Genomic DNA, 26,850 nt, shown 5'->3' on the forward strand with positions numbered 1-26,850 from the left:
CTAGAAAGCATATTGAAAAGCAGAGACATTACTTTGCCAACAAAGGTGGGTCTAGTCAAGGCTATGGTTTTTCCAGTGGTCATGTATGGATGTGAGAGTTGGACTGTGAAGAAAGCTGAGCACCGAAGAATTGATGGTTTTGAACTGTGGTGTTGGAGAAGACTCTTCAGAGTCCCTTGGACTGCAAGGAGATCTAACCAGTCCATTCTGAAGGAGATCAGACCTGTGATTTCTTTGGAAGGAATGATGCTAAAGCTGAAACTCCAGTACTTTGGCCACCTCATGCAAAGAGTTGACTCACGGGAAAAGACTCTGATGCTGGGAGGGATTGGGGGCAGAAGGAGAAGGGGACGACAGAGGATAAGATGGCTGGATGGCATCACTGACTCGACGGACGTGAGTTTGAGTGAACTCCGGGAGATGGTGATAGACAGGGAGGCCTGGCTACTGTGATTCATGGGGTCGCAGAGTGGGACACGACTGAGCGACTGAACTGAACTGAACTGAACTGTGAGAAGGTACAAATAGATTTACTCATTTATTTTAGTTTTATCTAAATTATCTCTCGGAGAAGGCAATGGCACCCCACTCCAGTACTCTTGCCTGGAAAATCCCATGGATGGAGGAGCCTGGTGGGCTGCAGTCCATGGGTCGCTAAGAGTCGGACGTGACTGAGTGACTTCACTTTCACTTTTCACTTTCATGTATTGGAGAAGGAAATGGCAACCCACTCCAGTGTTCTTGCCTGGAGAATCCCAGGGATGGGGGAGCCTGGTGGGCTGCCGTCTATGAGGTCACACAGAGTTGGACATGACTGAAATGACTTAGCAGCAGCAGCAGCATATTATCTCTAAGAGATGAGAACTTTTTCTTAAATGTGAAACTTAAAAATAGTTATGAATATTCTTTAATATCACAAAATATTCAGGTAATGTTTAAATTTCCCTGTCTTTTTTTAAAAGAAAAAAGTACAATGGGTCTCATTCAAATCAGGATCCAAATGAGGGTTAAGTTATGTTTGCCTCCTTTCAAACGTCCTTCTATTTTTTTTTTAAATGTCCTTTAATTTATAGGTTTCACGTCTCCTCTCTTTTTTCTCTTGCCATTTATTTCCTGATATTCCAGACACTGCTGACTACATTCCCATGGTATAATTTAACATAACCTCTGTTCTCTGATACCTGGACTTTATTAGGTAAAAGATTTACACAGTTTCAAAGTCTCATAAAACAAAGTACATGAGAAACCTAACTTCCATTCTGTCTCCTCCTTCTCCGTCAAAGAAAATATTTTATTAGTTTTGTTAGTTTTCCCCTTATCTTGCCTTTTTTGAAAAAAGTGTGTGTGTGTGTGTGTGTGTGTGCATGTGTGTATATATACAACACTGTATCATATGCATGGGTACAGATGCAGCTTTAATGAGCAAGCAGAGTGTTCATACCTGCCGCCAAGGCCTCTGTGGTACCAGGCATCAGCCAAGGGCTGGGGCCCCTGAACTTGTCACATCCTTGTCACACGCTGCCACATTTAAGCATAAAACTTAGGGAGGTCCCAGAATTCTAGATCTGAACCTGGTCTTCTAGGTGGTTACAAAGTTGTATTTGTTGGGGTGGAGCTTTAAACGTATTTAACTGCAAGTTAAATCTGCAATTTTAAAATACTTAAGACATATAGCATGTAAGTTTCTATTTGTATTCTTGTCCCAGGCCCAGGAAATGTTAGATTTTCCAAAAGCACATACAAGCCATGTGCTGTAGTGAGAGGACCACTGAACCAGGAGCCAGCAGCACAGTAACTCTCTGAGCCATTTTCTGCGCAAACACTGTCCGACCTGCACGCAGTGGAAGAGCTCCAGTGAGAGGCTCCCTTGAACAGTTATCTCTGTGCTTATACTTCGCTGCAGCTTTTTACAAGGTAGTTAAGAAATGGCTGAGCCTTTTTTTTTAACTAAATAATCCATCTTCATCTTCCACATTCCTGCCCTCCATACACACACTTGTGAACTACAGCCTTGAAAAAATGTTTTCAAATAGGAAATAGTTGTAAAATAGTTATTTCCAATTACTTCATAAAAACATAGCTGATTTGTAATCGCTCAGCATAAATTACGATCCACTTTTATTCAATGTAAAAGTGGTTAAAAAACTTGTTATTCTCCAGTTCCCCTTCCCATTGGATCTGAACCCTGGTCTTGGTGGCCATAAAAGCTGTGCTTATAGTGTCCGCTGTAGAGCATGTGGGCTAGTTTCAAAGAAGGCTGAATTCTCTTGGAACTTGTTGCCTCTACCGCTTGTAAAATAGGATCATCTTAGCCTTAAAGGGAGACTGTATGTGAAACTGGTAGTTGGTGTAGTAACTCCTGACTAGTATTTTTGTATTTGGGAGGTGTTTATCAATAGCTTTCTTGCCTCCTGATCAATATTTTTCCCCTTAAGATCTGTTACCAGTAAAGCTGTTTTTATCTAAGTGGATCTAGAGTTGGGAGAGAAGCACTACATGAAAAGGCAAATGAGGAGACAGGATGTTCTTTTAGGTGGAAACACTTGTTTTGTTTGTTTTTGCTGACTCTGCTACCCGGCATATAAATGACCAATAAAAGACTCGCGGATGTGAAAAAATTTGTTAATTTTTAAAGATAAATTCAAAGATGATTTCAAAATGCAGAGGTTTATTATACACAAAAACTTACAAAATAAAAAAAATCAGTAAAAAATATTTATTCTACTATTTTCTGGAATAAAAATATATATAAAGACAAATTTTCCTTTAGCCATATTCATAATGTTTTAGGACTTGGGGTGCTATTTATGAGCACCTAAAGTTGCTTCCTGGCCTGCTCTCTACCCATGTCTTGCTTATTACAAGAAATCCACTAAAAGAGTTTGGTTGCTGACTAGGGTACCTAATAGGAATGTATTTCCCCATAGCCTAAACAATTTCTTTTCATGATTAAGATAATTCTGTGGGGAGAAGGGGCATCATTGTTAATTTAGGAATTACTCTCCGTAATTATTACACTGGATCCACAAAACAGTACAATAAAAACCTGGCCGACACACATACACTTGCTACAGCTTCTTTTGCTCATGATGAAAACAAACAAGATGAAACAAACAGGCTGAGGGCAAATAGATAAACAAATATAATAAAAAGAAATGACTGAAAATATAAATGAGTTAAAGTCACCTGGGAATGGAAGCATCGTCCAGTCTCATCAGCGATTTGACGATTATTCCCTCCTGTTCCAACTTGGTGCGAAGGAACTGCAGCACTAGAAACGTAGCGATCAGGTCTAGAAGGCGCTCTCTTCCTCTTACACCTGGAAGTGAAGCATTTGTTTATGTCTGTTAAGAGACACTGCATCCCAAACGGTACCTGTTTATAACAGTTCCGTTGAAGAATTACATTAATATTACTATTAAACCAGAACACATGAGCACATCATAAAACTCTGTAATACTTACCAAGGTCCTTAACTAGCCAGCTATTTAAATAAAAAAGGAGGGCAACTGGAACAAGTGTCTATCATAATATCCTGATGGTTGCTAGGCAACTGAATTCCATCCAGAGTCCCCCCTGCACCCTAACTTTCCAAATATCCAGAGATGTGCGAAGTTCACTGAAAGAAATTTAGTTTCTAGGCTCCTGCTGCAAATACCTCAGAGGAATAAACCTAAGCATACAACAGATGAACAACTGATACACTGATTAGACCACTGTATTAATATCAAATTATTCCTAGTGATCAGTAGTCTTGGAATAGACTTTCTAGCACTGCTCGTGCCTTGAGGGCCCAGTCAGTAAAACAAAATTTAGATAATTTTCATGTTCCTATAAATGCTCTGTTTGACCAGAAGCACTACACACTCAGGCAGCCAAACCTGCAACTGTTAAATCAGCTCCCAGGCTCTCTGCTTATTTTTTTTGTTCCTGGGTCTTTCTGAGAAGTTGGATATGCACCAGTCAATCAGAGGCACTTCCTGTCCCCTGCTGCCTCCTCCTATAAAAGCTAGCAGCCCCCTCCCTTACTGTGCCTTCTCTGGGCTCGAGACTGGAGTCTGCCTGCTTCCTGAAGTGTGAGATTAAAACCTTTTTTGCTTTTCAAGATCAATAAATTGCTCTCTTTGATGATTTTAACAGTACATACAGGTAACCAGTGTCCTTATCCAAATCAAGATATTTTACTCTATTATGAAAAATACCAACACTGAAGGTGAATGCTTGTATCTACTGAGCCCAGAGACTGACCCATTTTTATTTCCTAAATGCAACCTATGTATTTGAGATGACTTTATACAAATATTTTGATTTTAAATATTGTTACTTTTCCAATCCCAAACTTTGTGAAACCAAACTTTCCACATCTTTTTGGGTTCAAAATAAGCCACCCCAGAATCTGCTAAAGGCAATCAACACTTAGGAGACTCAGGAAAAGCTTTTTACTACATTCCCCACCCACAACAGTCTAAAATAAATTAGGAGAGGGTCTGTAACAGGAAGAGAGCTGTTGCCAGTCTTCCATCGAGAGACTGACCGCCAGGCAGTGCAAATATCTGTCTACCACATATTCTGTCCCCTCACCTGCCCGTAAACTGCCCATTCCCCACCCTCCAGGGAGCCCTGCAGCCCCTGTCCCTCTCCCTTGGTCAGCTACTTGGCTGCCTTTTGAGTCTCATGTTTCTCTGGCTCCCATACATGCACATACATATGCACGTATGTAATTCAAGTTGTTTCTCTCTTGTTAACCTTTAATTACAGGGGAGTCTCAGCCAAGAACCAGAAGGGTAGAGAGAGAGTTATTTTTCCCCTCCTACAATCTTCATCATCATTAGAGTAACAAGAGAAAGAAACAACTTGAATTACATACATATCTATGTACATGTGTAGTTTCCCAGGTCAGTTAACTGTTTCCAAAATGTCCGATACGTAGCACTGTTTGCATTGCCACAACATAGTCACTTAATGGTTTTTTAAAAAAATATTTGAAGCCTACAGAAAAGTAGAAAGAACAATATGCTGAATATCCCCATTACCTCAGGGCTTCTCTACTCTTAACAGTTTTCCACATTTTGAATTTTTCTCTTTTCTTTAAAAGAAAGAAATATTTTAAGTTGAAGCCCCCCTTGTATACATCCTCCAATCCATCCACTTACACTCCAACCTTCCCTCAGCTTTTCAAAAGTAAACACTCTGACCTGGGGACTGACATTCCTGTGACGAACACTGCTTTTGAAAGTGATCGTCAATGACTATGAACAACTATATGCCAAGAAAATGGACAATCTGAGGAAACGCCTGAAATGCGGGAGGACCTGGGTTCTATCCCTAGGTTGTGAAGATTCCCTGGAGGAAGCACAGCAACACACTCCAGTATTCTTCCCTGGAGAATCCCCATGGACAGAGAAGCCTGGAAAGTTGCAAACCATGGGGTAGCAACAAGTTGGACACGACTGATTGACAACTGACTGCTTGATGATTTTAACAGTACATACAGGTAACCAGTGTCCTTATCCAAATCAAGATATTTTACTCTATTATGAAAAATACCAACATTGAAAATGAATGCTTATATCTACTGAGCCCAGAGATTGACCCATTTTTATTTTCTAAAAGCACAGCACAGAGGAAATGCAAAAATTCCTAGCAATATATGATCTCCCAAGACTGGATCTCCCAAGTGCTATATTCAATATGCCAGCAAATATGGAAAACTCAGCAGTGGCCACAGGACTCGAAAAGGTCAGTTTTCATTCCAATCCCAAAGAAAGGCAATGCAAAAGAATGCTCAAACTATTGCACAATTGCACTCATTTCACACACTAGCAAAGTAATGCTCAAAATTCTCCAAGTGAGGCTCCAACAGCACATGAACTGAGAACTTCCAGGTGTCCAAGCTGGATTTAGAAAAAGCAGAGGAACCAGAGATCAAATTGCCAACATCTACTGGATCATACAAAAAGCAAGAGAATTCCAGAAAAACATTTACTTCTGCTTTGCTGAATATGCTAAAGCCCTTGATGGTGTGAATCACAATAAAGTGTGGACAATTCTTAAAGAGATGGGAATATCAGACCACCTTACCTGCCTCCTGAGAAATCTGTATGCAGGTCAAGAAACAACAGTTAGAACCAGACATGGAACAATGGACCAGTTCAAAATTCAGAAAGGAGCATGTTAAGGCCGTATATTGTCACCCTGCTTATTTAACTTCTATGCAGAGTACATCAGTACATCATGTGAAATGCCAGGCTGGATGAAGCACAAGCTGGTATCAAGATTTCTGGGAGAAATATCAATAACCTCAGATATGCAGATGACACCACCCTTATGGCAGAAAGCAAAGAAGAACTACAGAGCCTCTTTATGAAGGTGAAAGAAGAGAGTTAAAAAGCTGGCTTAAAACTCAATACTCAAAAAACTAAGATCATGGCATCCGGTCCCATCACTTCACGGCAAATATATGGGGAAACAGTGGAAACAGTGAGAGACTTTATTTACTTGGGATCCAAAATCATTGCAGATGTTAATTGCAGCCATGAAATTAAAAGATGCATGCTCATTGGAAGAAAAGCTATGACAAACCTATACAGTGTATTAAAAAGCAGAGACATTACTTTGCCAACAAAGGTCTGTCTAGTCAAAGCTATGGTTTTTCCAGTCGTCATGTATGGATGTGAGAGTTGGACCATAAAGAAGGCTGAGTGCCGAAGAACTGATGCTTTTGAATTGTGGTGTTGGAGAAGACTCATGAATCCCTGAGACTTCAAGGAGATCAAACCAGTCAATCCTAAAGGAAATCAATCCTGAATATTCATTGGAAGGACTGATGCTGAAGCTGAAGCTGCAATACTTCGGCCATCTGGTGGAAAGAGGCAACTCATTAGAAAAGACCCTTATGCTGGGAAAGATTGAAGGCAGGGGGAGAAGGGGATGACAGAGGATGAGGTGGTTGTATGGCATTACCAACTTAAAGGACATGAGTTTCAGCAAGCTCCAGGAGGTGGTGAAGGACAGGGAAGCCTGGTGTGCTGCAGTCCATGGGGTCACAAAGAGTCAGACACAACTGAGCCACTGAACAACAAGACTGAATCAGGAAGAAAAGTAGAAAATATCAACAGATCAGTTATCAGCAATGAGACTGAACTGGGTGGGTGGGGGGAACACACCAAAATCCTCCCAACAAACAAAAGTCCAGGACCACACAGCTTCACAGGTGAATTCTAGTAAAACATGTGGAGAAGAGTTAACATCACGGTTCAATATCCACACACTGATCAATGTGTTCAACAAATTGAGGGATAAAGATCATATTAGCCTCTCAATGGCTGTAGAAAAAGCTGGATTGCTTATTAAGCATCTTATTTTTTAATTTAGGCATTTATCTCTATGAACTTCTCTCTTAGAACTGCTTTTCCTGTACCCCATAAATCTTGCTATGTTGTATTTCCATTTTCTCTTTTCTTTTCCATGGGATTTCCCAGGCAAAGATACTGGAGTGGGTGCCATTCTCTTCTGCAGGGGATCTTCCTGACCTAGGGACCAAACCTGCACATCCTGCATTGCAGGCGGATTCTTTACCGCTGAGCCACCAGGTGACAGAGGAGCCTGGCAGGTTACAGTCCATGGCGTTGCAAGAGTTGGACATGACTTAGCAACTAAACAACTATAACAACCACCACAATTTCTATTTTCATTTGTCTTAAGGTGTTTTTTTATTTTTTAAGGTATTTTTTGATTTCTCTTTTGACTCACATTTTCTTCTGTAACATGTTGCATAATCTCCACATATCTTTGAATTTTTCAGTTTTCCTTGTGTCCTTCTAGGACTTTCATGGTTTTACATTTGTTCTGGTGGATCCTCTGAAGGCTTTGCTTTAGGCCTTGTTAGGGTGGGACTGTTCAGTTTTTTCCCCCTTATCCTGTTGGACAGTCCTTGATCATGAGATAGTCTTTATGGCTCTTCTAGGGTTTCAATGGAAAGCCTGAGACATTTATCAAGCCTAATTTGTTGTAATCTGAACACCAAATCCTGTCTTCCTAATACTTGGTGACAGGTGAAATCTCTGCTCAGCCCTCTAGCTTCTGGATTGTGGCTTTTATCTGGATTCCTTGAAGGCACAGTGGTGTATGTATAGGTTAGGGGACAGCCAAGGATCTGAGGGAGATGTGTGTGGATAAGTCAAAATTTTTTGTTTATTATGTCATTCCATGCAATTTTAAGTGAACAGACTTTGAGAAAATCTACTGGGAGTATTACACAGATGATGCCAATATTGATGAGAATGTTTTACATAAGGTAAGAAGAGGGACCACTGACACCATCACCCTCCGAAATTTGTACATGCCATACAAAAAGAATAAACAAAGTTTACTGGCATTTAATTAGCATTATTCTAGGCAATCTATGAATTATGATACGCCTGAACAATTGCAGAATCTTCAGAGTAAAACAAAGTATTTTCTTCCACTAGCAGATATAGCAGTTTGTTTCTCTAAAAACAAGCAAATAAATCAACACAACAAAAACCACACACACAATCCCCAAACCAAAGTTGAGGGAGCTTTCAATGCAGCTTTCAGAGCTCCCTGCTCTGCGGTCCCCTCCATTAAGTATTCTCACCTTTAATTTTGAGGTGCTTTCAGCCTCAAATGCTGACCCCTGTGCCATCATCGCATGAACACTTTCTGTTTCAGTTCTAACCTCCATGTGCCTTGTCAACTGAGAAGCGCCTTCAGGTGAAAAGCTGGATAAAAGTGGAGCTCACCTAATTTGTTTCTCTTCTTTCAAGGTTTGTGTCCCTGCTAGTTTCTGCCTGCTTCTGATTATATTCCAGGCCTTCAGAGAGTGGTTTTAAAATATTTTGTCTAGGGCTAATAAATGTTATTGGCAGGAGTTAGTCAGCTCTTCTTTCACTCCAGAAACTAGAACATTCTGCAGGTGCAAGTTTTCATCGTTATTTTTGGTCTAGTGCAATTCAAAGAGTACATTTCCCAACTCCCTGTGTTAATATCTGGGTGGGGCTCAGAGGCTCATCCTTGCCACATTTCCTCTCTTTCCCTCTGGTCTACCAGGTGGATGATGCCAGAGTAATCTTTTCTTCTTCTTTTCTTTTCACCAGGAGTAACTGTAAAGACACATGTTGGTGACGGTCGAGTTGCAGTATAGAAGGAGTCTACATGTCCAAACTGCTGTGTGGAGTGGAACTTTCCTGTGGACCAACACCTGACTATGAGGTGTGCGTGAAAGTGATCTTTGTGTTTAGGCTACCTGGATCTTTTTACAGCAGTCACTGCTACTCATGCTAATAGATCTGCACAGGTAGTACCCTACTTAATGGTAAAGATGACTAGAAACTGGTCCCATCCTTTGATAATTAACAAATGTAATCCCTTTCACATGTAACAAATATATTAGAACACTGGTTTACAAAAATGTGTAACATTTAAGAGCATGACATTTATAAATGGAAAAATAGTGATATACCTAGAGATCGAATGCCTTTTTGTTCAAGAAAGCTGTTTAAAATATTTGTGTTAAGTTTTAATATAAATCCCAGTTCTTGTGTAAGTTTCCAGCATCCATCCTATGAAATTAAGAAAACAAAATTTCAGCCACATTATTACAATTTCATTACATGAGTTATGTGATCAATAATATGTTTTCAATTCAGGGAATTAAGACATCTTTACTGTAAAATCAAAGTTTTTTCATGTGCAAACACAGTATTATTGGGAATCTCATAAATACTATGGACAGTAAGTATTATATCTGGTGGCATTTGTAATAAATCAGTAGAGGGGTTCAAGTATGGAGGTTTTTAAAAATATTATACATTTTTTTCTTCTAGTAATTCTTTGAAACGTTTCTCAAACTTTTAAATAACATGGTTCCTTTTGTTCAACATTAAAATGTGTCTTTATGACAAAATATGAAAATGACTCTTTTCCACTAAAGATAAAATTATGTTGAACATGCTCTTTGAAGCTACCTTCCTTGTGCTCACATACCCTGTCCACTCCAGCTAAGATGGATCTTCATCACATGCTTACAGAAGTGTTGCAAGCCTGATCCTGGGATCCTAACTGAGAAGCAGACAGCCTCCAGGTCCAAGGCGAACTAACACAGGGCGTGGAGGGGAAGGTGGGGTGCAGGCAAGCACATGGGTGATAGGATCTATGGCAACAATTTGAAAACTAACAGGAGTGACAGAATGTGCCAGCTGGCCCTCACCTAGTACGGAGTGCTGTTTTCTTGTGAGCTGCTTCCTGTGAAGTACTGTCACTGAACCCACTGTGCAGATGAGGACACTGAGGTACGAAAACTTAAGCAAGTTGTCCAAAGTGACAAAGCTGACAAGCAGTCGCAGCAGGACCTAAACCCCAACACTCTGGCTCAGAGAGTGTTGTGTGCTATGCTGCTTTCACATGCAATTCTCCAGCTGGGGGCTGCTGGCAGCTGGTCTACCTCTCTGCGAGCTGGACACTTTTGTTACTCCCATTTCATGGATGACTGAAAGACTGACTTGCCCTGGATCACAGAGTGGAAGCGTTGGGACTTGAACTGACACTAAACCAAGTTACTTTTCTACTTTACTATACTCTTGCCTGGAAAATTCCACAGATGGAGGAGCCTGGTAGGCTACCGTGGATGGGGTTGCAAAGAATTAGACATGGCAGAGCGACTGAGCATATTTCATCAAAACAAGTTAATTACAGACATAAGATTGGGTCTTAGTACCACTGTAGGAACTAAATTTACAGAGTGTGATTTAGCTTTACAAACGGAATGCTAACCTCTAATATAAGCTCACATGTTGAGTCATATTCCTGAGAACTTTTAATACTTAGAGTGTACTTACAACACTTGTGCTTTACTTTGCAATGTGAAATTGGTGTGAACTGCAGTTCAGCAGTTTTAGAACCTAGGAGATTAATGTCTTACCCCAGGACCCACTGAGGGATGCTAACCTTCAACTGAGGAATGGTAACACTCCCTTCCATGATATTCTGGCCTAACAGTTAAAAATAGGTAGGTAAGCACCAGCTTTTCTCAAGCACACTGTTTGTTCAGCTGGCTTCTCAGTGAAGGAAGCTGCGTTCTGGCACTAGCTCCTCATGTCAGCAGCAGTCTGGTGAGGAGCTACTTTGTGTAGCACCATCATGAACTTTGAAGCTAATGAAGCACAGATATATGGAGAGATAAGACTAGTACCTTGGTCTGAAGCCTGAAGAGTTCAGTCGAAGGCACATAATTCCTCCAGCTTGTTTTGCCAGCTAGGCCATTCTCATCATTTTGTGCCTGAGTGCTTGCAGTAAAGCCACTTCCCAGGTCATATTCTGCCAGCTTTTTAAAAATCCTACTCGCCAGAAGTCCTCCTGTTTCATCACTTTCCATTTCAGAAGAACATTCAAAAAATGAACAATCATATTGGAAGGAGTCTAATGACAAAGGTTCATCATACCCAGCTAACAGAGGACTGTCCAGCTGGGCATCTTCAGCAAGGCCAGATGGAGCCACTGGCAGCTTATAATTGGCACTCCTAGGAGATGGGATATGGTGAGAAGGAAGAGGAGAGGAAAGAGGGGGAGGAGAGGGAGGAGGAATACCAACCCCCTGAGATAGAGGGGGAGGAAGGGGAACAATTCCCCCAGATAGAGAGGGAAGAGGGGGAGAAGGAGGAACACCACTCCACCCAGGTAGAGAGGGAGGAGGGGGAGGAGGAATGCCAACCCCCTGAAATAGAAGGGGAGGAGGGGGAACAATTCCCCCAGTTAGAGGGGGAAGAGGGGGAGGAGGAGGAACACCATCCCCCCCAGGTAGAAGGGGAGGAGGGGGAACAATTCCCCCAGTTAGAGGGGGAAGTGGGGAAGGAGGGGGAACACCAACCCCCCGAGGTAGAGGGGGAGGAGGGGGAACAACACCCCTGGGTAGGGAGGGAGGAGAGGCATGGGAAGAAAGGACAGACTTCACAAGTGGACAAGGGAGAAGACCTGCAGAAGGACGGGAAAAAAGATGCGGCCGCGGGAGGGGGTCCAGCTGAAGGGCAGTGAGGGCACCGAAGCCTGTGGCACCCCCTTGATCAGTTTTGGGCAGCTGTGACCTGGGGCTAAAGAAGGCTCTGGGAGCAGCAGCAAGTTGCAAAGATGAGCCCTGGAGATGCAGCCTGGGAAAAGACGCCATGTCCAGGGAAACGTCGGCACCACTGCCCATCTCCAGGTACTTCTTAGGGGAACCGAAGTGTTTGGGACCAGCTGGAGAACCAAACAGTGCTGAGCTGGGATGATGGTGGAAAGCAGAGCCAACATAGAGGGGTGCAGTTAAGAAACTAGGGGCAGTAGGAATGTTGGAAACGGCCATTTTCTGTGAGATGGCTTCTGTGAATTGTGGTTTAACTTCTGTTTGTTTAGATGACTTAATCGGACCCAAATCCCAGAGCTCCTCTGCATCCATGAAGACAAAACTGACTGCTTCAGATTCTTCTGGGGCATCTAAGCTAAAGGCTTCAAAATCTTCAGAAAGTTTCATGTTAAGTGATGAATGCTTCTTTTTAGTCCATTTACGTTTACATTTACGTTTGGGTTCTTGGTTCCATTCAGAGGATGCTGAAAGTGTCTGCCAGAAAGAGAAGTGACAATATAAGGAAAGCACAGGTCAAGTGGATGATGATCAAGAAGCCAGGCTTCCTACAGCTGACCTCTCAGCACTGATGAAACTGTCTGTCCCAGGGCACTGAGAAGACCAGACACTCAGGGTCACTTACGTATAGCGCCCTCATTTATAGACACGAAGTTGGAGAGCTGGAGACAATATCAGCGATAAATACACCAAATATCTTAATCTCTCTCTGTTCTTAGAATCACAGAATTTTAAACACCCCTTATTTTCCACAAGAGGAAACTGAGAACCATAAAAGCGACTTGCCAAAGACTTGACAATAAACAATATTATAGTGTCAAATTAGTCCTAAAATGGGCTTTCCAGGTGGCACTGGTAGTAAAGAACCCACCGGCCAATGCAAGAGACATAAAAGATGTGGGTTCAATCCCTGGGTTGGGAAGATCCACTGGAGGAGGGCATGGCAACCCACTCTAGTATTCTTGCCTGGAGAATCCCATGGACAGAGGAGCCTGGTGGGCTATAGTCCATGGGGTCACAGAGAGTTGGTCACAACTAAAGCAACTTAGCAGCCCTAAAATAAATTGATAGAATGAAATTATTCCAGTATTTCATACTGCTTTATAGCAATATTAAGAAAATGAGAAAACTGAAAAAAAAATATCCAAAGCTTTAAGTAAATTAATGTCTTTTACACTAGAATATGAAAATGTATAAAAAAAAGAGAATAAGGGATGCTCTGTCACTACTATTATCTGAGTAAATTTTAAAGAGTATTCCTTAAAAACATGCATGTAAATAAAATCAAATTTTATACAAATTATTAGTCCTTGAGATATCTTGGAAATAATCAGCTTTTAGTTTTACCAATATAAATGAATTTTTTTTTTAAAGGAGTAGTCCCTTCCCAGTTCAGACAAATGTGTATATTTAAATAACTAATGGGGCTTCCCTGGTAGCTCTGCTTGTAAAGAATCTTCCTGTGATGCAGGAGACCCAAGTTAGATTCCTGGGTTGGGAAGCTTCCCTGGAGAAGGGATAGGCTACCCACTCCAGTCTTCTTGGGCTTCCCTTGTGACTCAGAGGGTAAACAATCTGCCTGTAATGTGGGAGACCTGGGTTAAATCCCTGGATTGGGAAGATGCCCTGGAGGAGGGCATGACAACCCATTCCAGTATTCTTGCCTGGAGAATCCCCATGGACAGAGGAGCCTTGTAAGCTACAGTCCATGGGGCCACACAGAGTGCTTAGTCGCTCAGTCCAGCACATATAATTAATACTGCAGGACACAGGACAAGACATACATTTCAAAATAATACTTACAAATGCATATCTGGTTAAATTTTTCTTAATTAGATGAGTAAAGTGAAAAAAGAGCAAGTGATGGACCAGACCCATCAGACATTAAAGACTTTTATAAAATTACAATTATAACAGACTGATCTAGGAAACAGAATACAGGGTCCAACAACAGATCCTAACACATGTGGGGAGTTAGGAGACGATAAAGACAACAAAGATTCCTCAAATCAATTCGAGGAAAAGAAGACTTATTTAATAAATGGTGCTGGGGAAAGTTGGAAGTCATCTGGAAAGGAATAAATTTGTTCCCATATGTCCCATCTTATACCAGGAAAGATTCTGATTGGACGCAAATTTCAACGTAAACATGAAGCCATATAACTATTTAAAGAAAGAAATCATGGGAAACTTTTATAAAGCATAATATCTGAAGGAAAGATTTCTAAGCATGACAAAAGACGAAGCAATACAAAACAAAGAAACCCAAAGATGAAAATGCTTGACTTCATTAAAATACCTGCATGACAAAATGATGATAAGCAACATCAAAATACAAATGGCAAACCGAGAAACAAATTTTTGCAACCTGTATCATAAAGGCCTAATTTCCCTAAAAAATATAATTTTCCTAAGATAAATAAGAAAATGACTAATCTCACAATTTAAAAAGGTAAAAGACATTAATGGATGATACCTAGAAAAGATGAATATGTGGGCTCTTAGGAATATGAAAACATGTTCCTTTTCATTCATAAAGAAATGAAAATTAAAATATCACTAATATGCTTTTAACCTATCAGATCTGTAAAGATAAAAAATTTGAATACTATACCTGATTAAAGAGAGAACAGAGTAACAGCCTCTCAAGTGCTTCTGATGGGAGAGTGAACTGATATAACCTACGTAGTGGCAATCTGGGCTTTCAGGTGGCTCTAGAGATAAAGAATCTGCCTACCAATGCAGGAGATGCAAGACAGGCAGGTTTGATCTCTGGGTTGGGTAGATCCCCTGGAGTAGGAAATGGCAACCAACTCCAGTATTCTTGCCTGGGAAATTCCATGGAGAGAGGAACCTGATGGGCTACAGTCTATGGGGCCACAGAGTTGGACACACAAAGAGGCAATTTGGTTAGAGCTAATTAGATATTCAAAATAGATTTATTTGGGTATAATTGATATAAACAACTGCATCTTAGAGTCATGAGTTCTGGCGTAAATATACATCCCTGAGACCACTGTCACAACGAGGGGAATGACATATTCAGCACACACTCCTTTAGCGTGCCCTTTTGTGACCCATCTCACTCCTCCTCCTTGCTGTCTGTAACTTCAGATTGGGTTGCACATATTTTGTGTCAATGGAAGCTTACAGCTTATATTCTTTGTTTGACTTTCACTCAGTATAACTGCCCTGACATTTATCCATGTTGTTGTATATATCAATAGTTAATTCTCCTTTTTAACCTTTTTTCAAACTATAGGTCTTCCCGGTAGCTCAGATGGTAAAGAATCTGCCTGCAATGCAGAAGATCTGGGTTCAATCCCTGGGTCGGGAAGATCCTCTGGAGAAGGGAATGGCAATCCATTCCAGTATTCTTGCCTGGAGAACCCCATGGACAAAGGAGCCTGGCAGGCTACGGTCTATTGGGATGCAGAGTCAGACACGGCTGAGAGACTATTTCTCCTCTTTACTGCTGAGTAGTTACTCTTGTAAGGCTGTACCACAATTTGTTTATTCATTTATCTCCTGATGGTTGTGTCCAACTTCTGGCTGCTACAAGTAAAGCCGCAATGAATACTCATGCACAAGTCTTTGTGTAAACACATACTTTCATTTCATTTGGGTGGGTCAAATGATAGGTATATAGTTAACTCTTTAAGAAACTGAGAGTTTTCTAAAATGATCAGCTTATTTTTTTTTTACTGGGTTGTTTTCTTATTATTGGATTGTAAGATTTTTAAATATATTTTAGATAAACATATTTGTCAGATATGTTTTGCAAACATTTTCTCCCAGTCTGTGGTCTGCCCTTTCATTTTCTTAACAGTATCTTCTGAAGAATAAAAGTTTTTGATATTAATAAAGTCCAGTTCACCAATTTACTTTGTAGTTTGTCCTTTAAATTTAGGAAAGCTTTGTACAACCCTAGTTCATTAAGGTTTTCTCTTGTTTTCTTCCCAGATATTCAGGTTTTAGCTATTACATTCAAGCCAATAATCCAGTCAATCTTTTCATATGAAGTGAGCTAAGGGTAGAGGGGTTTTGCTTTGTTTTTTGGTACATGACTATACAATCTTTTCAGAATCATTTTTTTAAAAGATCGTTTTCCCCCACTGAATAATAGCCTTGGGCCTCTGTAGACAATTGGCCCTATATATCTGGATATATTTCTAGATTCTCCACGCTGTTCCAATGGTCTAGATGTCCATTTTATGTTAATACCACACTTTCCTATTTACTGTGGCTTTACAGTAAGCCTCGATATCAGATGGTATAAAGCCTCCAACCTCTTCTTCCTTTTCAAAGTTGTTTTAGCTAGCCAAGATCCTTTACACTTTGTTCTTTAGTTGCCAAGTTGTGTCAGACTCTTTGCAACCCCATGGATTGTAGCCCGCCAATTGTAGGCACCTCTGTCCATGGGATTCTTCAGGCAAGAATACTGGAGTGAGTTGCCATGACCTCCTCCAGGGGATCTTCCTGACCCAGGGATCAAACTGGTATCTCTTATATCTCCTGTGTTGGCAGGCAGGTTCTTTAGCACTAGGGCCACCTTGGAAGCACATAAATTTTTTCCCTTGGATTTTAAATTCTTAAATTTTGGCAGTTTTACTTCTCTAACTTGGATACTCCAGAGTCTTACTACCACTGTTTTGTTCCTTTGCTTTTGTATATGTCTTCCAGGTTTTATTTCCCTGGAGAAGGGAATGGCAACCTACAGTATTCCTGCCTGGAGAATTCCAAGGATAGAGGAGCTTGGTGGGAGTCCATGGGGTTGCAAAGAGTTGGACACAACTAGTGACGAACATCTTCCAGTTTTTATTTAAGTTGTGCTTCTCAGCTTCTACTATGTGGTCACGAAGGCCACAGCATAAAGCACTACAAACTTTAATAAATACTGGTGGTGAAGTTAGATAATTAGATAGGCTTTTATCCCTACTTTCAGGATGAACTGCCTGTCACTCTTAGAGGGAAGGTCTTTGGCTTCCTGAACCACAGTTTGTCTGTAACCACAATTGTTCCTCTTCTGCATTTTATAGCTACATTTGTAAATGGAACCTTTCTCAATCACATAACAGCATTTTTAAAAAGGTGCAAAAATTCCCATCATCAGGGAGACATCAGCATCTGTGTATACACATGAAAAGGGTGCTATTTTAGCGAAGGGTTCCCCTTACCATCATAGAAGCATGAACACACAATTGATAATTGTATCAGTTGATTTGTAATCACAATTTGTACACACAACTGTATCAATTGATTTGTAATCAACACTCACTTGCATCCTGCTGGCATCTGGTTGTTCCCCCTCCCAGCTCATGTATGGCAGAAAATCTATGTCTTCTTTGGCAATAAGTTCCAAAGTATTTGGAATATCAGGAGAAGGTGACTCATTACCATCCTATATTGAATCACAATCAGGTAAAGAGAAAATAGACATTATCACATTAAATTATTATTACAAATTCTAAAGCCTCATGAATGTTTGGTTTGGAATATGTTTGGGGGTCGGACTGGATCCTGTGTCCTGGGGGAGAAGATGGTCAGGTTGGGGTGAGGGTCCCCTTCACAGAGCAAGAGTCATCTTCTTAGCGTGCAAATATAGATAAAATGACCATGAATTAACAATACATACCCTTTTCTCCACAGCCACAAAGCTTGTAAATTGTGTTATGAGAGAGTTTTCTTTACTGAGTTTAATAATCAGAGATTTTAAGGTTTGCTTCTTCATCTAAGAAAAATGAATAATAAGACAGAATAATAATGAATAACAAATGAAATCATGTCCTATTTTTCACTATTCAGCTATATACAACCAATTAAATGAGTACTACATAATACAAAAGGTGTCTTTCTATAAGAAGTAGATAATTTCATAATTGCAACATTGAGTCGATGGCTCTGCCTAAGTATCTCAAGTGGCTAACCTGCCATTTCCTGCAAAAAATGGGCTCAACGAGAGGCTAAAGTACAGAAACAGCAATTCATATTCGTGAGCTTCTTGTGGTTTGTGGTGTGTTTGTAAGGAGCCCTCAAGGTCAAGGCTGCTGAGCTGCCAAGACCTGTCACATTGAGTCTGTCTCTCACTGTAAAGATGAGGAGCCCAGGGGTGTCGGGAGGTGGAGGGACTGGTCCAGGCTGGTCTGCCGATGCAGCTGGTCAGCTGCCCTCAGATGGAAAAGGACCCTGAGCAAAGCAGGACCAAGGCTGCTGACCTGAGGGTGGGAAGGAGGGTGCTGACTTCTGAGGGAACCAACTGCCTGGGGAGGAGTGTGCTGAGCGCTAATGCTCCAGCCATCATCTGACAGCAGTCATCTGAGTATGGGGTAGCAGAGGGAGTCCCCTGCCAGGGCCTCAGTGGCTCAGTGATTGGGGGGCAAGGTGGGCTTGGCTCTGCTGAGCTACACAGGCGGCTCAGCCCCCCAGACCTGGCCTCTTCATCACAGATGGAGACACTCACCCTACAACACACAAGCACCTAGGTGGTGTCTTTACAGGCACTGAGGGAGGCATCTGAGTCTCCTTTGTTCTGTCAATAATTCATTCAACGAGCTAACGAAAAACTAAATCAAGTAACTATGGGGCACCCTGTACCCCGGCATGGAAAACACGGCAATGATTACAAGGGTCCCTTTCCACCTGCTGATCCTCACTCACATTTCCACGGATAAAGCAACTCAAGAAAGGCCAAGAAAAACAGATGATGGCTTTCACGTGAAAAAGCAAACCTCGTGATTCACTTCATTTTCGTGGAGAATGCCATCTTCGTAATCTCTGATCAGAGCTCGCGCTGCCAGCTTGTGAATCATCTGTTCAGGCACCAAAGGAAAAAAGATTCTAATCCATGTCATACATAGGAAATCATTTAAATAATTGAGATGTGTTTACATACAATGAAATTCACCCTCTTTAGGTGTGCAGGTTGATAAGTTTTAACTAACATAGATGGTATGTGGGCTTGCCTAGTGGTTCAGCTCGTAAAGAATCCGCCTGCCATGCGGGAGACCTGGGTTTGACCCCTAGGTTGGGAAGATCCCCTGGAGAAGGGAAAGGCTACCACTGCAGCATTCTGGCCTGGAGAATTCCACGGACTGTATGTATAGTCCATGGGGCCGCAAAGAGTCGGACACGACTGAGCGACTTTCACTTTCACAGACTGTATGTGGGGGCTTCCCTGGTGGCTCAGCTGTAAAGAATCTGCCTGCGATGCAGAAGACCAGGGTTTGATCCCTGGGTCGGGAAGATCCCTGGGAGGAGGGCATGGCAACCCACTCCAGTATTTTTACCTGGAGAATCCCATGGACAGAGGAGCCTGGTGGGTTACAGTTCATGGGGTCACAAAGATTCAGACATGACTAAAGTGACTGAGTATACATGCATACAGATGGTGTGTGAGCACCACTGAAACACAGAGGAAGGGATTTCTTCCCATTAAAACCTTGTGTTGTGTCCCTGTGCAGTCACCTCCAGTCCTGGCACCCACTCGTCTCCATTCTGTCCCTATAGTTGGCATTTTCTATACACGTGTGAACTGCTCTACTGGAAGAGCCAGCCCAGGGCTGTGACGCCTGACTGTGATCTCCACTCTGAAGGGGCCACAGACAGAGCACCAGGAAGTCAAGGGCCAGGGCACTGCCCTTTCTTCAAATGGCTGAAACAACAGGACTCAGAAGGCAACATCTCCCATCAGTGACAATTCCAACTCCTGCCATTTTTTTACTGGTAAGGCCACGATTCACAGTGGAAGGACAACTATAAACATTGTGACTTTATGGAAAATGACCTGCTTCCAGGTAAAATCCCACTGAGATTCAGTTTTTCAGACAATACAAAGATGCCCTGAAATTCTATACATAAGTCATTGGGCAAGTAATAAGTTAAGTGTTTTCATTCAATGCCAAAATGAAAGCTTTGCTTTATTTTTGTTGTTGTTGTTTAGTCACTAAGTCATGTCCAACTCTTTTGTGACCTCGTGGATTGTAGCCTGCTGGGCTCCTCTGTCCATGGGATTTCCCAGGCAAGAATACTGGAGTGGGTTGCCATTTCCTTCTCCAGGGGATCTTCCTGACCCAGGGATCAAACCTGTACCCCTGCATTGGCAGGTGGATTCTTTAACACTGAGCCACAGCAATGTGGTTATATAGATATAAATAAGGAATGGTTGTCTGGCCATATAAATACTCCTATGAATAGTAGTAGTAGTTACTGCCTCAGTTGTGTCTGACTTTTTTCGACTCCATGGACTGTAGCTTACTTGCCTCCTCTGTCCATGGAATTCTCCAGGCATACAGCATAGACAGGTTAGGAATTTTCCAGATCTAACTATAGCAGATTTGGTACTTATGCAAATACCACAAATTCATTTGCTTTTAATCCAAAAATAGAAAAAACAAAAACACATCCTCAATATACAATGTTTAACTCATCATCCAGTACAGTTATACTCAGTATTCTAAAATAAGTGGCAAGGACCAGGCACTGCAGGTACACTGAACTTGTAGGGAGACATGCACATCTTTGAGAACCACCTTTAAAGGTTTCATTCACAAAACACCAGGTTTAACTGCACTTATTTACACCCACTGATGGCCCTGTGGATACTCCTGGACTCAAGACCCCGGATGAAGAGCTGCTGTCTTAGAAACTGATGGTCAGTGTCCTCGCTTGTGGAGATGACAACCCTCCACATCACATCAGGTTCTAAGATGTCAACACAGAAAACAATGCAGGAAGGACATGGTGCATTAAATATGAAAATAACAGAATTATTTTAACTTTACAATCTCACCGTTCCAGTTGTCTTCTGAAGTTCAGTAGTTGACACCACTGCAGAATATTCTCTCTCTTGAATTAGCGCATGTAGAGTTGCCTGAAATGGGAAAAAAAATTCCTTATAGTTTTTCTACTTCATAATGTCCTGATTAGCTCAACAGTGATTCTTTCAGTGATTTTAATGGGAATTAAGAGGCTCTCCAGTGCCCTTGGTTAACCAACCGCTGTGATCCCAGGAAAAACTGTGCAGCATATTATGACTTGGGGGTAAAGGAAAGGGAAGAAAAAAGAAAAAGAAAATTATTAGCAAAACACATTGCTGTTCCCATAATAAAACGCTTGCGTGCTCCTCACCTGTGTACAGTGAGGAGTGAGCCCGTAGACAAGGAGTCGCTCGCTGTGAAACAGGGACTGCACTTGTGCGGGGGCCTGCAGGGGTGCGGGCGCGTCTGTGCTCAGCTGCTGCCATTTGACGGAGACAGAGTGGCAACTGGGAGAACTCAGCCTGTCCATCTGGGCTTCTATCTATTTATCAAGAGGAGTTATTTCTCTTTCAGTGTTACATTCAGAAATAGTTACCTAACACTTAAAAATGACTTTACATTCTGTCCTTTGGGAATTGTAGCTCTTTGTTTTTTTTTTACCTCCTTCCTGCTACAGAGTACATTTCCAAAAGGATCCTAAGTTGAATTTTTAATAATAGCACTAGCACACAATTTAAATTCACAAACCATCTTAAAATTATTCTATTAATTAATTACCAATAAACAACTTTGTCGTGCAGTAGATTCCAGTTATAAAAATTAACCCTACAAAGGACTTGAATAGACATTTCTCCAAAGAAGATATGCTAATGGCCAATCAGCACATGAAAAGATGTTGTTACTAAGGGAAATGCAAATTGAAACCTTAATTAGATACAAATTCACATCCATTGGGAGGGCTATATAAAATAAAAAAGTGTGAAAATAAGTGTTGACGCAGATGTGGAAGAAACTGGAACCTTGGCACACTGCTAGTGGGAATGTAAAATGCCAGTGAACAACAGTATGGTAGCTCTTAAAACACTAAGTGCAGTTACGACATGACTCAGCAATCCCATATCTGGGTATTGAAATTAGGGCCTCCAACACAGGCCTGTACACCAATCATCATGTCAGTATGATTCACAGTCAAAAGGCAGAAACAACCCCAGGGTCTAGTGACAATAAATGGATACACAAAATGTGGTGTATATATATAATGGAATATCTCTCAGCCTTAAAAAGGTAGAAAATTCTGACATATACTACAACATGAATGGACCTCAAAAACACTATGCCAAATGAAATAAGCCAGGAACAAAAAGACAAACGTTGCTGGATTCCACTGATATGAGGTTCCTAGAGGAGCTAAATTCAGAGAGACAGAAGAGGGTGGGTGCGAGGGGTTGGGGGAGCAGGGGCGAGGAGTCATTGTTTAACTGGGGGTAGAGGGGTTTCCCTGGGTCCCCAGCAGTTGAGCTCTGTGCTGCCACTGCAGAGGCGCAGATTTGATCCCTGGTCAGGGAACTAAGATTGCTACATGCCACAGCCAAAAAAAGAAAAGAATTAGGGATAGACTTCCTGTTTGGGATGATGGAAATGTTCTGGACCTAGATCATGGTGATGGCTACACAATACTGTGAGTTCACTTAATAACCCTGAATTGTACACCTGAAAATGGTAAAGTTTATGTATATTTTGCCACAATAAAAAATTAATCTGAGCAAAAAAAACATGTAATATTTCACTTTTAAAAACCAATCCATGACATTATATAAAGCAGAAATCAAACCACAGAGCTCTGGTTAGTGTGTGTTTTGAATCTGAAGCTCATCCAGATGACAAGATGGAATAAATGGCCAGGCTCCATGTGGCTAAAATAAACAGTATGCCGAGGTTTATAGTAATCAGTGGTTAGAGATGGGAAGAGGAATTCATGTTGTCAGAACCAGGGTTAAGGCTTGCATCCATGCAATAATACATAAATTGGAAAAAAAAAAAAAAAGTTAGCTAGAAGAACGCCCCAGTGGAGTGTTTCCTGTGCAAGCTAGCAGTAACTAAGGGTCGGGGGGAAGGCTAGGGGTAACTAAGGGTGGGTTGCATACGCTTTGGGTACCTTTTTGCCTTTTTCTAGCTCCCTTTTCCATTGATGAAAACACAGAAGTTACTGTCACTTGATTTCTAAGAAGATAAGATTTCCACATTTAGACATAAGACTGAAATAAGATGTTTGAGACACATACCTGTTTTTTCCAGCTATGTTTGGATTTTGAGTTAAAATATTCAAATACTCCAGCACCATAGTGGGACAGAGTCCGTAAGACATGACGATTTGCTGTAGAACTGATAACATTTCACGTTTTAACAGAATTTTAGAAACGAGTTGAAGTACACGTAGTGAATACTGACACAGCTTAGGACTCAGTGGAAGACACGTTATGTTTTGCAGCTGAAGGCAGATAAAAACTTAGGCCAGAAAGTAGGAAACATCTGCAGGTCTGGGTAACCCAAGTTCCCACATATCAGAAGACTCATGTCTCTTTCACAAGAGAAAAAAGCATAAATTTCTGGCTTCTGATTCACTGGAGGAGGGAGGAGATGGTTCTGAGAAACCTGCGGAGTGTTTGTGACAGGGATGGTGACTGGGACCCACTCTCAATGAATGTCAAAGCTGCCCTCAGCTGACTCTAAAGCCAAGGCTGACAGAAGAGTTAACCAAGCCTGCGTCTTAAAGTCTGGTCCACATTTAGATGACAAAGAACTAGGAAGTAACTCTCATTCCGGCAAATGAAATCTTTGGTATTTAATTGACAATGTTTTGTTACATTTCTCTCAATTATTCTACAACTAATCAAGAGTACTTTGTTAGAGAAGTTCCTCCTGAAATATTAGACAAGTGATCGATAATTTTCGAAATTATCGAAAATATCAAAAATATTTAGAAAATATCAAAAAAGAGTTTGAGAAATATTTTGGAAATATACATCAGCCTATTGATAACGTGGGTATGTCTTCAGTGATCAAAACTAACTGATTTGATTACAACACTGATTAGAAAATCCTTAAGCCAGAGTCTATGTGTATTTACAGCTTTTACGGGTTAATGAGGTTGCCGTGTGGGCCTGAGAGGACCACTTGTTAAACAGGTGGGATAAACAGTCTCTGCTCCTGAAGACTCACGAAATGTGGTTAGCATGTGAACACAAATGCGTATATATAAAATGAAGAAGAAACCCATAGAAAACATTAAAAACTGGACAAACTGTGTCCAAGTTCGGGGTCACCTCCCTCCCTAGTCACGATCTGCTCCCTTTGCTCTATGACTATGGGTAGGAGAGCCCTGGACATCTCTCTTCACCCCTGCCTATGCAGCGGGACGTCCTGCCCAGGGAGGCCGATGCCCACTGGCCAGGACAGTGACCTCACAGCGAGGGAGGGCAGGGGGGCAGGGTCAGGCATGCTGTGTGCAAATGCCAGCATGGCCCCCGCTCTCTGCTGTCTTATTTTTGCACCATAATCCTCAATATAATGCAAAAACATTAACTATAAATGGGGAGGGAGTGAACCCCAACAGTCATGGGTTTTAGCTTCTGTAGAGAAAGATTCCTGTACACAGCAGGGTGAGCAAATGCCAGTGAGAAAATGGCAGTAGTCAGAGAGGTTCAGGGGAGGGACAAAGCAGCCGGGGGTGGGGTGGGGTGGGGTCACAATCAGGCCTGGGTGTGCCCGGCCTGTCAGGTTAGGCTCAATTATTCAAGTAACAGTCTCCAACACTGAAGTGGAGCTTGCTGGCTGTTTCCATGTATACAAGTTCACAAGATTTTCAGAGTAAGCCTATTAGACCCACTGTCATCTCCACCTCACAGAAGAGGGTGAAGGTCCCCCTCCCCCCAGAGTCACGGCTAACCTGCGGCTGCTCAGGCTCTGAGACCCAGGCAGTGGCCAGGGCCAAGAGCCCAGAGCCGGCCCCTCTGCACCAAGCAGCTCCCACCTGCTGACTTTCCCTGTGGGACCGGCCCGCCTGTGCTCACCTGACCCCACAGGAGAACAGCCTGGTGTGTGGCACGCTTCTTCTTACGAGCTGCAAGGTCAGGCTCTCGTTCTGGAGGTGCCCGTCGGATATGAGGAGGATGTTCCGTAACACGTGGGAAGGGTACAGCAAACTTAAGTATCGAAGTGTCTTCCAGAAATCTGTGTTTCCCATGGTAGGTGTGGCAGACTGGAGGAAATTAAGCAAAATCATTTACTTCTTTTGGGGTGTCTTCGCCACCAACTGTAATCACTTACTGAAGCACACCCCTTAGTTAGGGTTATTGTCACCGAAAGGAAGTTCTTTCCTAATGATTCATCTGTGGAACAACTATCCTTTTAGTTTATTTCATGTCACACAGTACCTATAATATTATTAGTTGGCGTTTGTTTCTTTATGGTTTTCAAAGAACTATTTCATCAAAACACCCCTGGGATTGCCAGCTAGTCTGGACTGAGGACACAATTGGTCATTCCTAGTTTGCTCAATTTAAAAAAAGAAAGAAAGAAAGGGGACAGAGCAAAACATTCAAAGCTATTAATGCTGATTGTATTCAGATGGTGGGACTGTGAACGATTTTTTTCTTTCTTTTTTAATTTTCCATTTTCTTAATGAGTTCATATCACTTTTATTAATGAACTAAAACAGCCCATCCATGTACAGAAATGGAAGGACTAGGGCTTCTTGGGGAGAAAGACCCAGCAGAACCACTGAAGCCTGATGGAGAGAAGACAGAGGACAAAGGCAGTTACTGGTACTCACCATGATGAACTCTGTGGGCATATTATTGTTCGTGATGCACTTAGGATATGAAAATAATTCCTTGTAACCTGTGTGATAAGACTGGTGTAAGATGTTACCATTAAATAGTCACTTTTTGACCACTAACAAACAATAATAATGGTTGGTAATTTTAATACATAAAAAAAAATTCACCACAGCATTCCTTTAAAAAATTCCACTGCATTCAAATGACGCACTTTACTGAGCAAAAACGACCTGGGTCAGGCTGTGCATGAGGAGTCTGCTCCTTAGCCAACTATGTGCAGAGGAAGACACAGGACATGGGGACAGCCCAGGCAGCAGGCCACGCCGCCCTCCAGCCCTCGGCATGTCCCTGTTCATCTGACCTCTCCCCACCAGCAGCAGCAGACCCCGGCTCCTTCCTCCTTCGTGAAGGGGCTGCCTCTTCTGCCAAACAGTAAATAAGAATCAGCAGGGTGTGGCTGTCACCACACCCCATGCTGCTCCTTCTGAGGAGCTGAGAGGCCCCTGGACCCCACCCGAAGGGGACAGTCCTTTCTTCAGTGGGGCTCATCTGGTGCCTCCTGAGACTGTTCCTAATAGCTCCTCTACCACCGTGCTGATTTCAGAGGTTCTGTCCTGATACCTGGACCCTTGAACTCATCAGACCAAGGGTCTCACACTCAGTTCAACTGGTAACAATAACAATAGTAATACTCATCTGGTGTTTTCTATATGATAGGCATTGTTTAAAGTCCTTTAAATACATGAGCTCAACCCTCACAACAGCACTATGAGGAGGGACTATTTCTCTCCTACTACAGATGAGAGAAGGAGAAAGCAATGGCACCCCACTCCAGTACTCTTGCCTGGAAAATCCTATGGATGGAGGAGCCTGGTAGGCTGTAGTCTGTGGGGTCACTAAGAGTCGGATACGACTGACTGAGCGACTTCACTTTCACTTTTCACTTTCATGCTTTGGAGAAGGAAATGGCAACCCACTCCAGTGTTCTTGCCTGGAGAATCCCAGGGACGGGGGAGCCCGGTGGGCTGCAGTCTATGGGATCGCACAGAGTCGGACACGACTGAAGTGACTTAGCAGCAGCAGCAGCACAGATTAGAGAACCAAGTTCCAGTAAGCTGCC

The 26,850-nt window shown here is 42.0% G+C and overlaps 1 protein-coding gene and 1 long non-coding RNA gene across 2 annotated transcripts in view; one reads left to right on the plus strand and one right to left on the minus strand.

Annotated features, from left to right (window-relative positions):
• The window catches only part of PARP4 (poly(ADP-ribose) polymerase family member 4), a 75,056-nt gene that overhangs the window by 3,265 nt on the left and 44,941 nt on the right, over positions 1–26,850 (minus strand). The window contains exons 23-33 of the mRNA XM_069601721.1: positions 25,724–25,791; positions 24,963–25,150; positions 23,175–23,274; positions 21,263–21,433; positions 20,925–21,005; positions 18,865–18,945; positions 17,772–17,867; positions 17,415–17,537; positions 11,213–12,613; positions 9,485–9,584; positions 3,187–3,319 (exon numbers count right to left, since the gene is read on the minus strand). Of these exons, the coding sequence (XP_069457822.1) occupies positions 3,187–3,319; positions 9,485–9,584; positions 11,213–12,613; positions 17,415–17,537; positions 17,772–17,867; positions 18,865–18,945; positions 20,925–21,005; positions 21,263–21,433; positions 23,175–23,274; positions 24,963–25,150; positions 25,724–25,791 (2,542 nt within the window). The remainder of the gene's footprint in view (positions 1–3,186; positions 3,320–9,484; positions 9,585–11,212; positions 12,614–17,414; positions 17,538–17,771; positions 17,868–18,864; positions 18,946–20,924; positions 21,006–21,262; positions 21,434–23,174; positions 23,275–24,962; positions 25,151–25,723; positions 25,792–26,850) is intronic.
• LOC138446632 (uncharacterized) lies at positions 9,014–16,020 on the plus strand. Its single transcript, XR_011259482.1, has 2 exons — positions 9,014–9,234; positions 15,399–16,020. It is a non-coding gene; the product is annotated as an uncharacterized lncRNA (long non-coding RNA).

Source organism: Ovis canadensis, chromosome 10, assembly GCF_042477335.2.
Source record: "Ovis canadensis isolate MfBH-ARS-UI-01 breed Bighorn chromosome 10, ARS-UI_OviCan_v2, whole genome shotgun sequence".
NCBI lineage: Eukaryota > Metazoa > Chordata > Mammalia > Artiodactyla > Bovidae > Ovis > Ovis canadensis.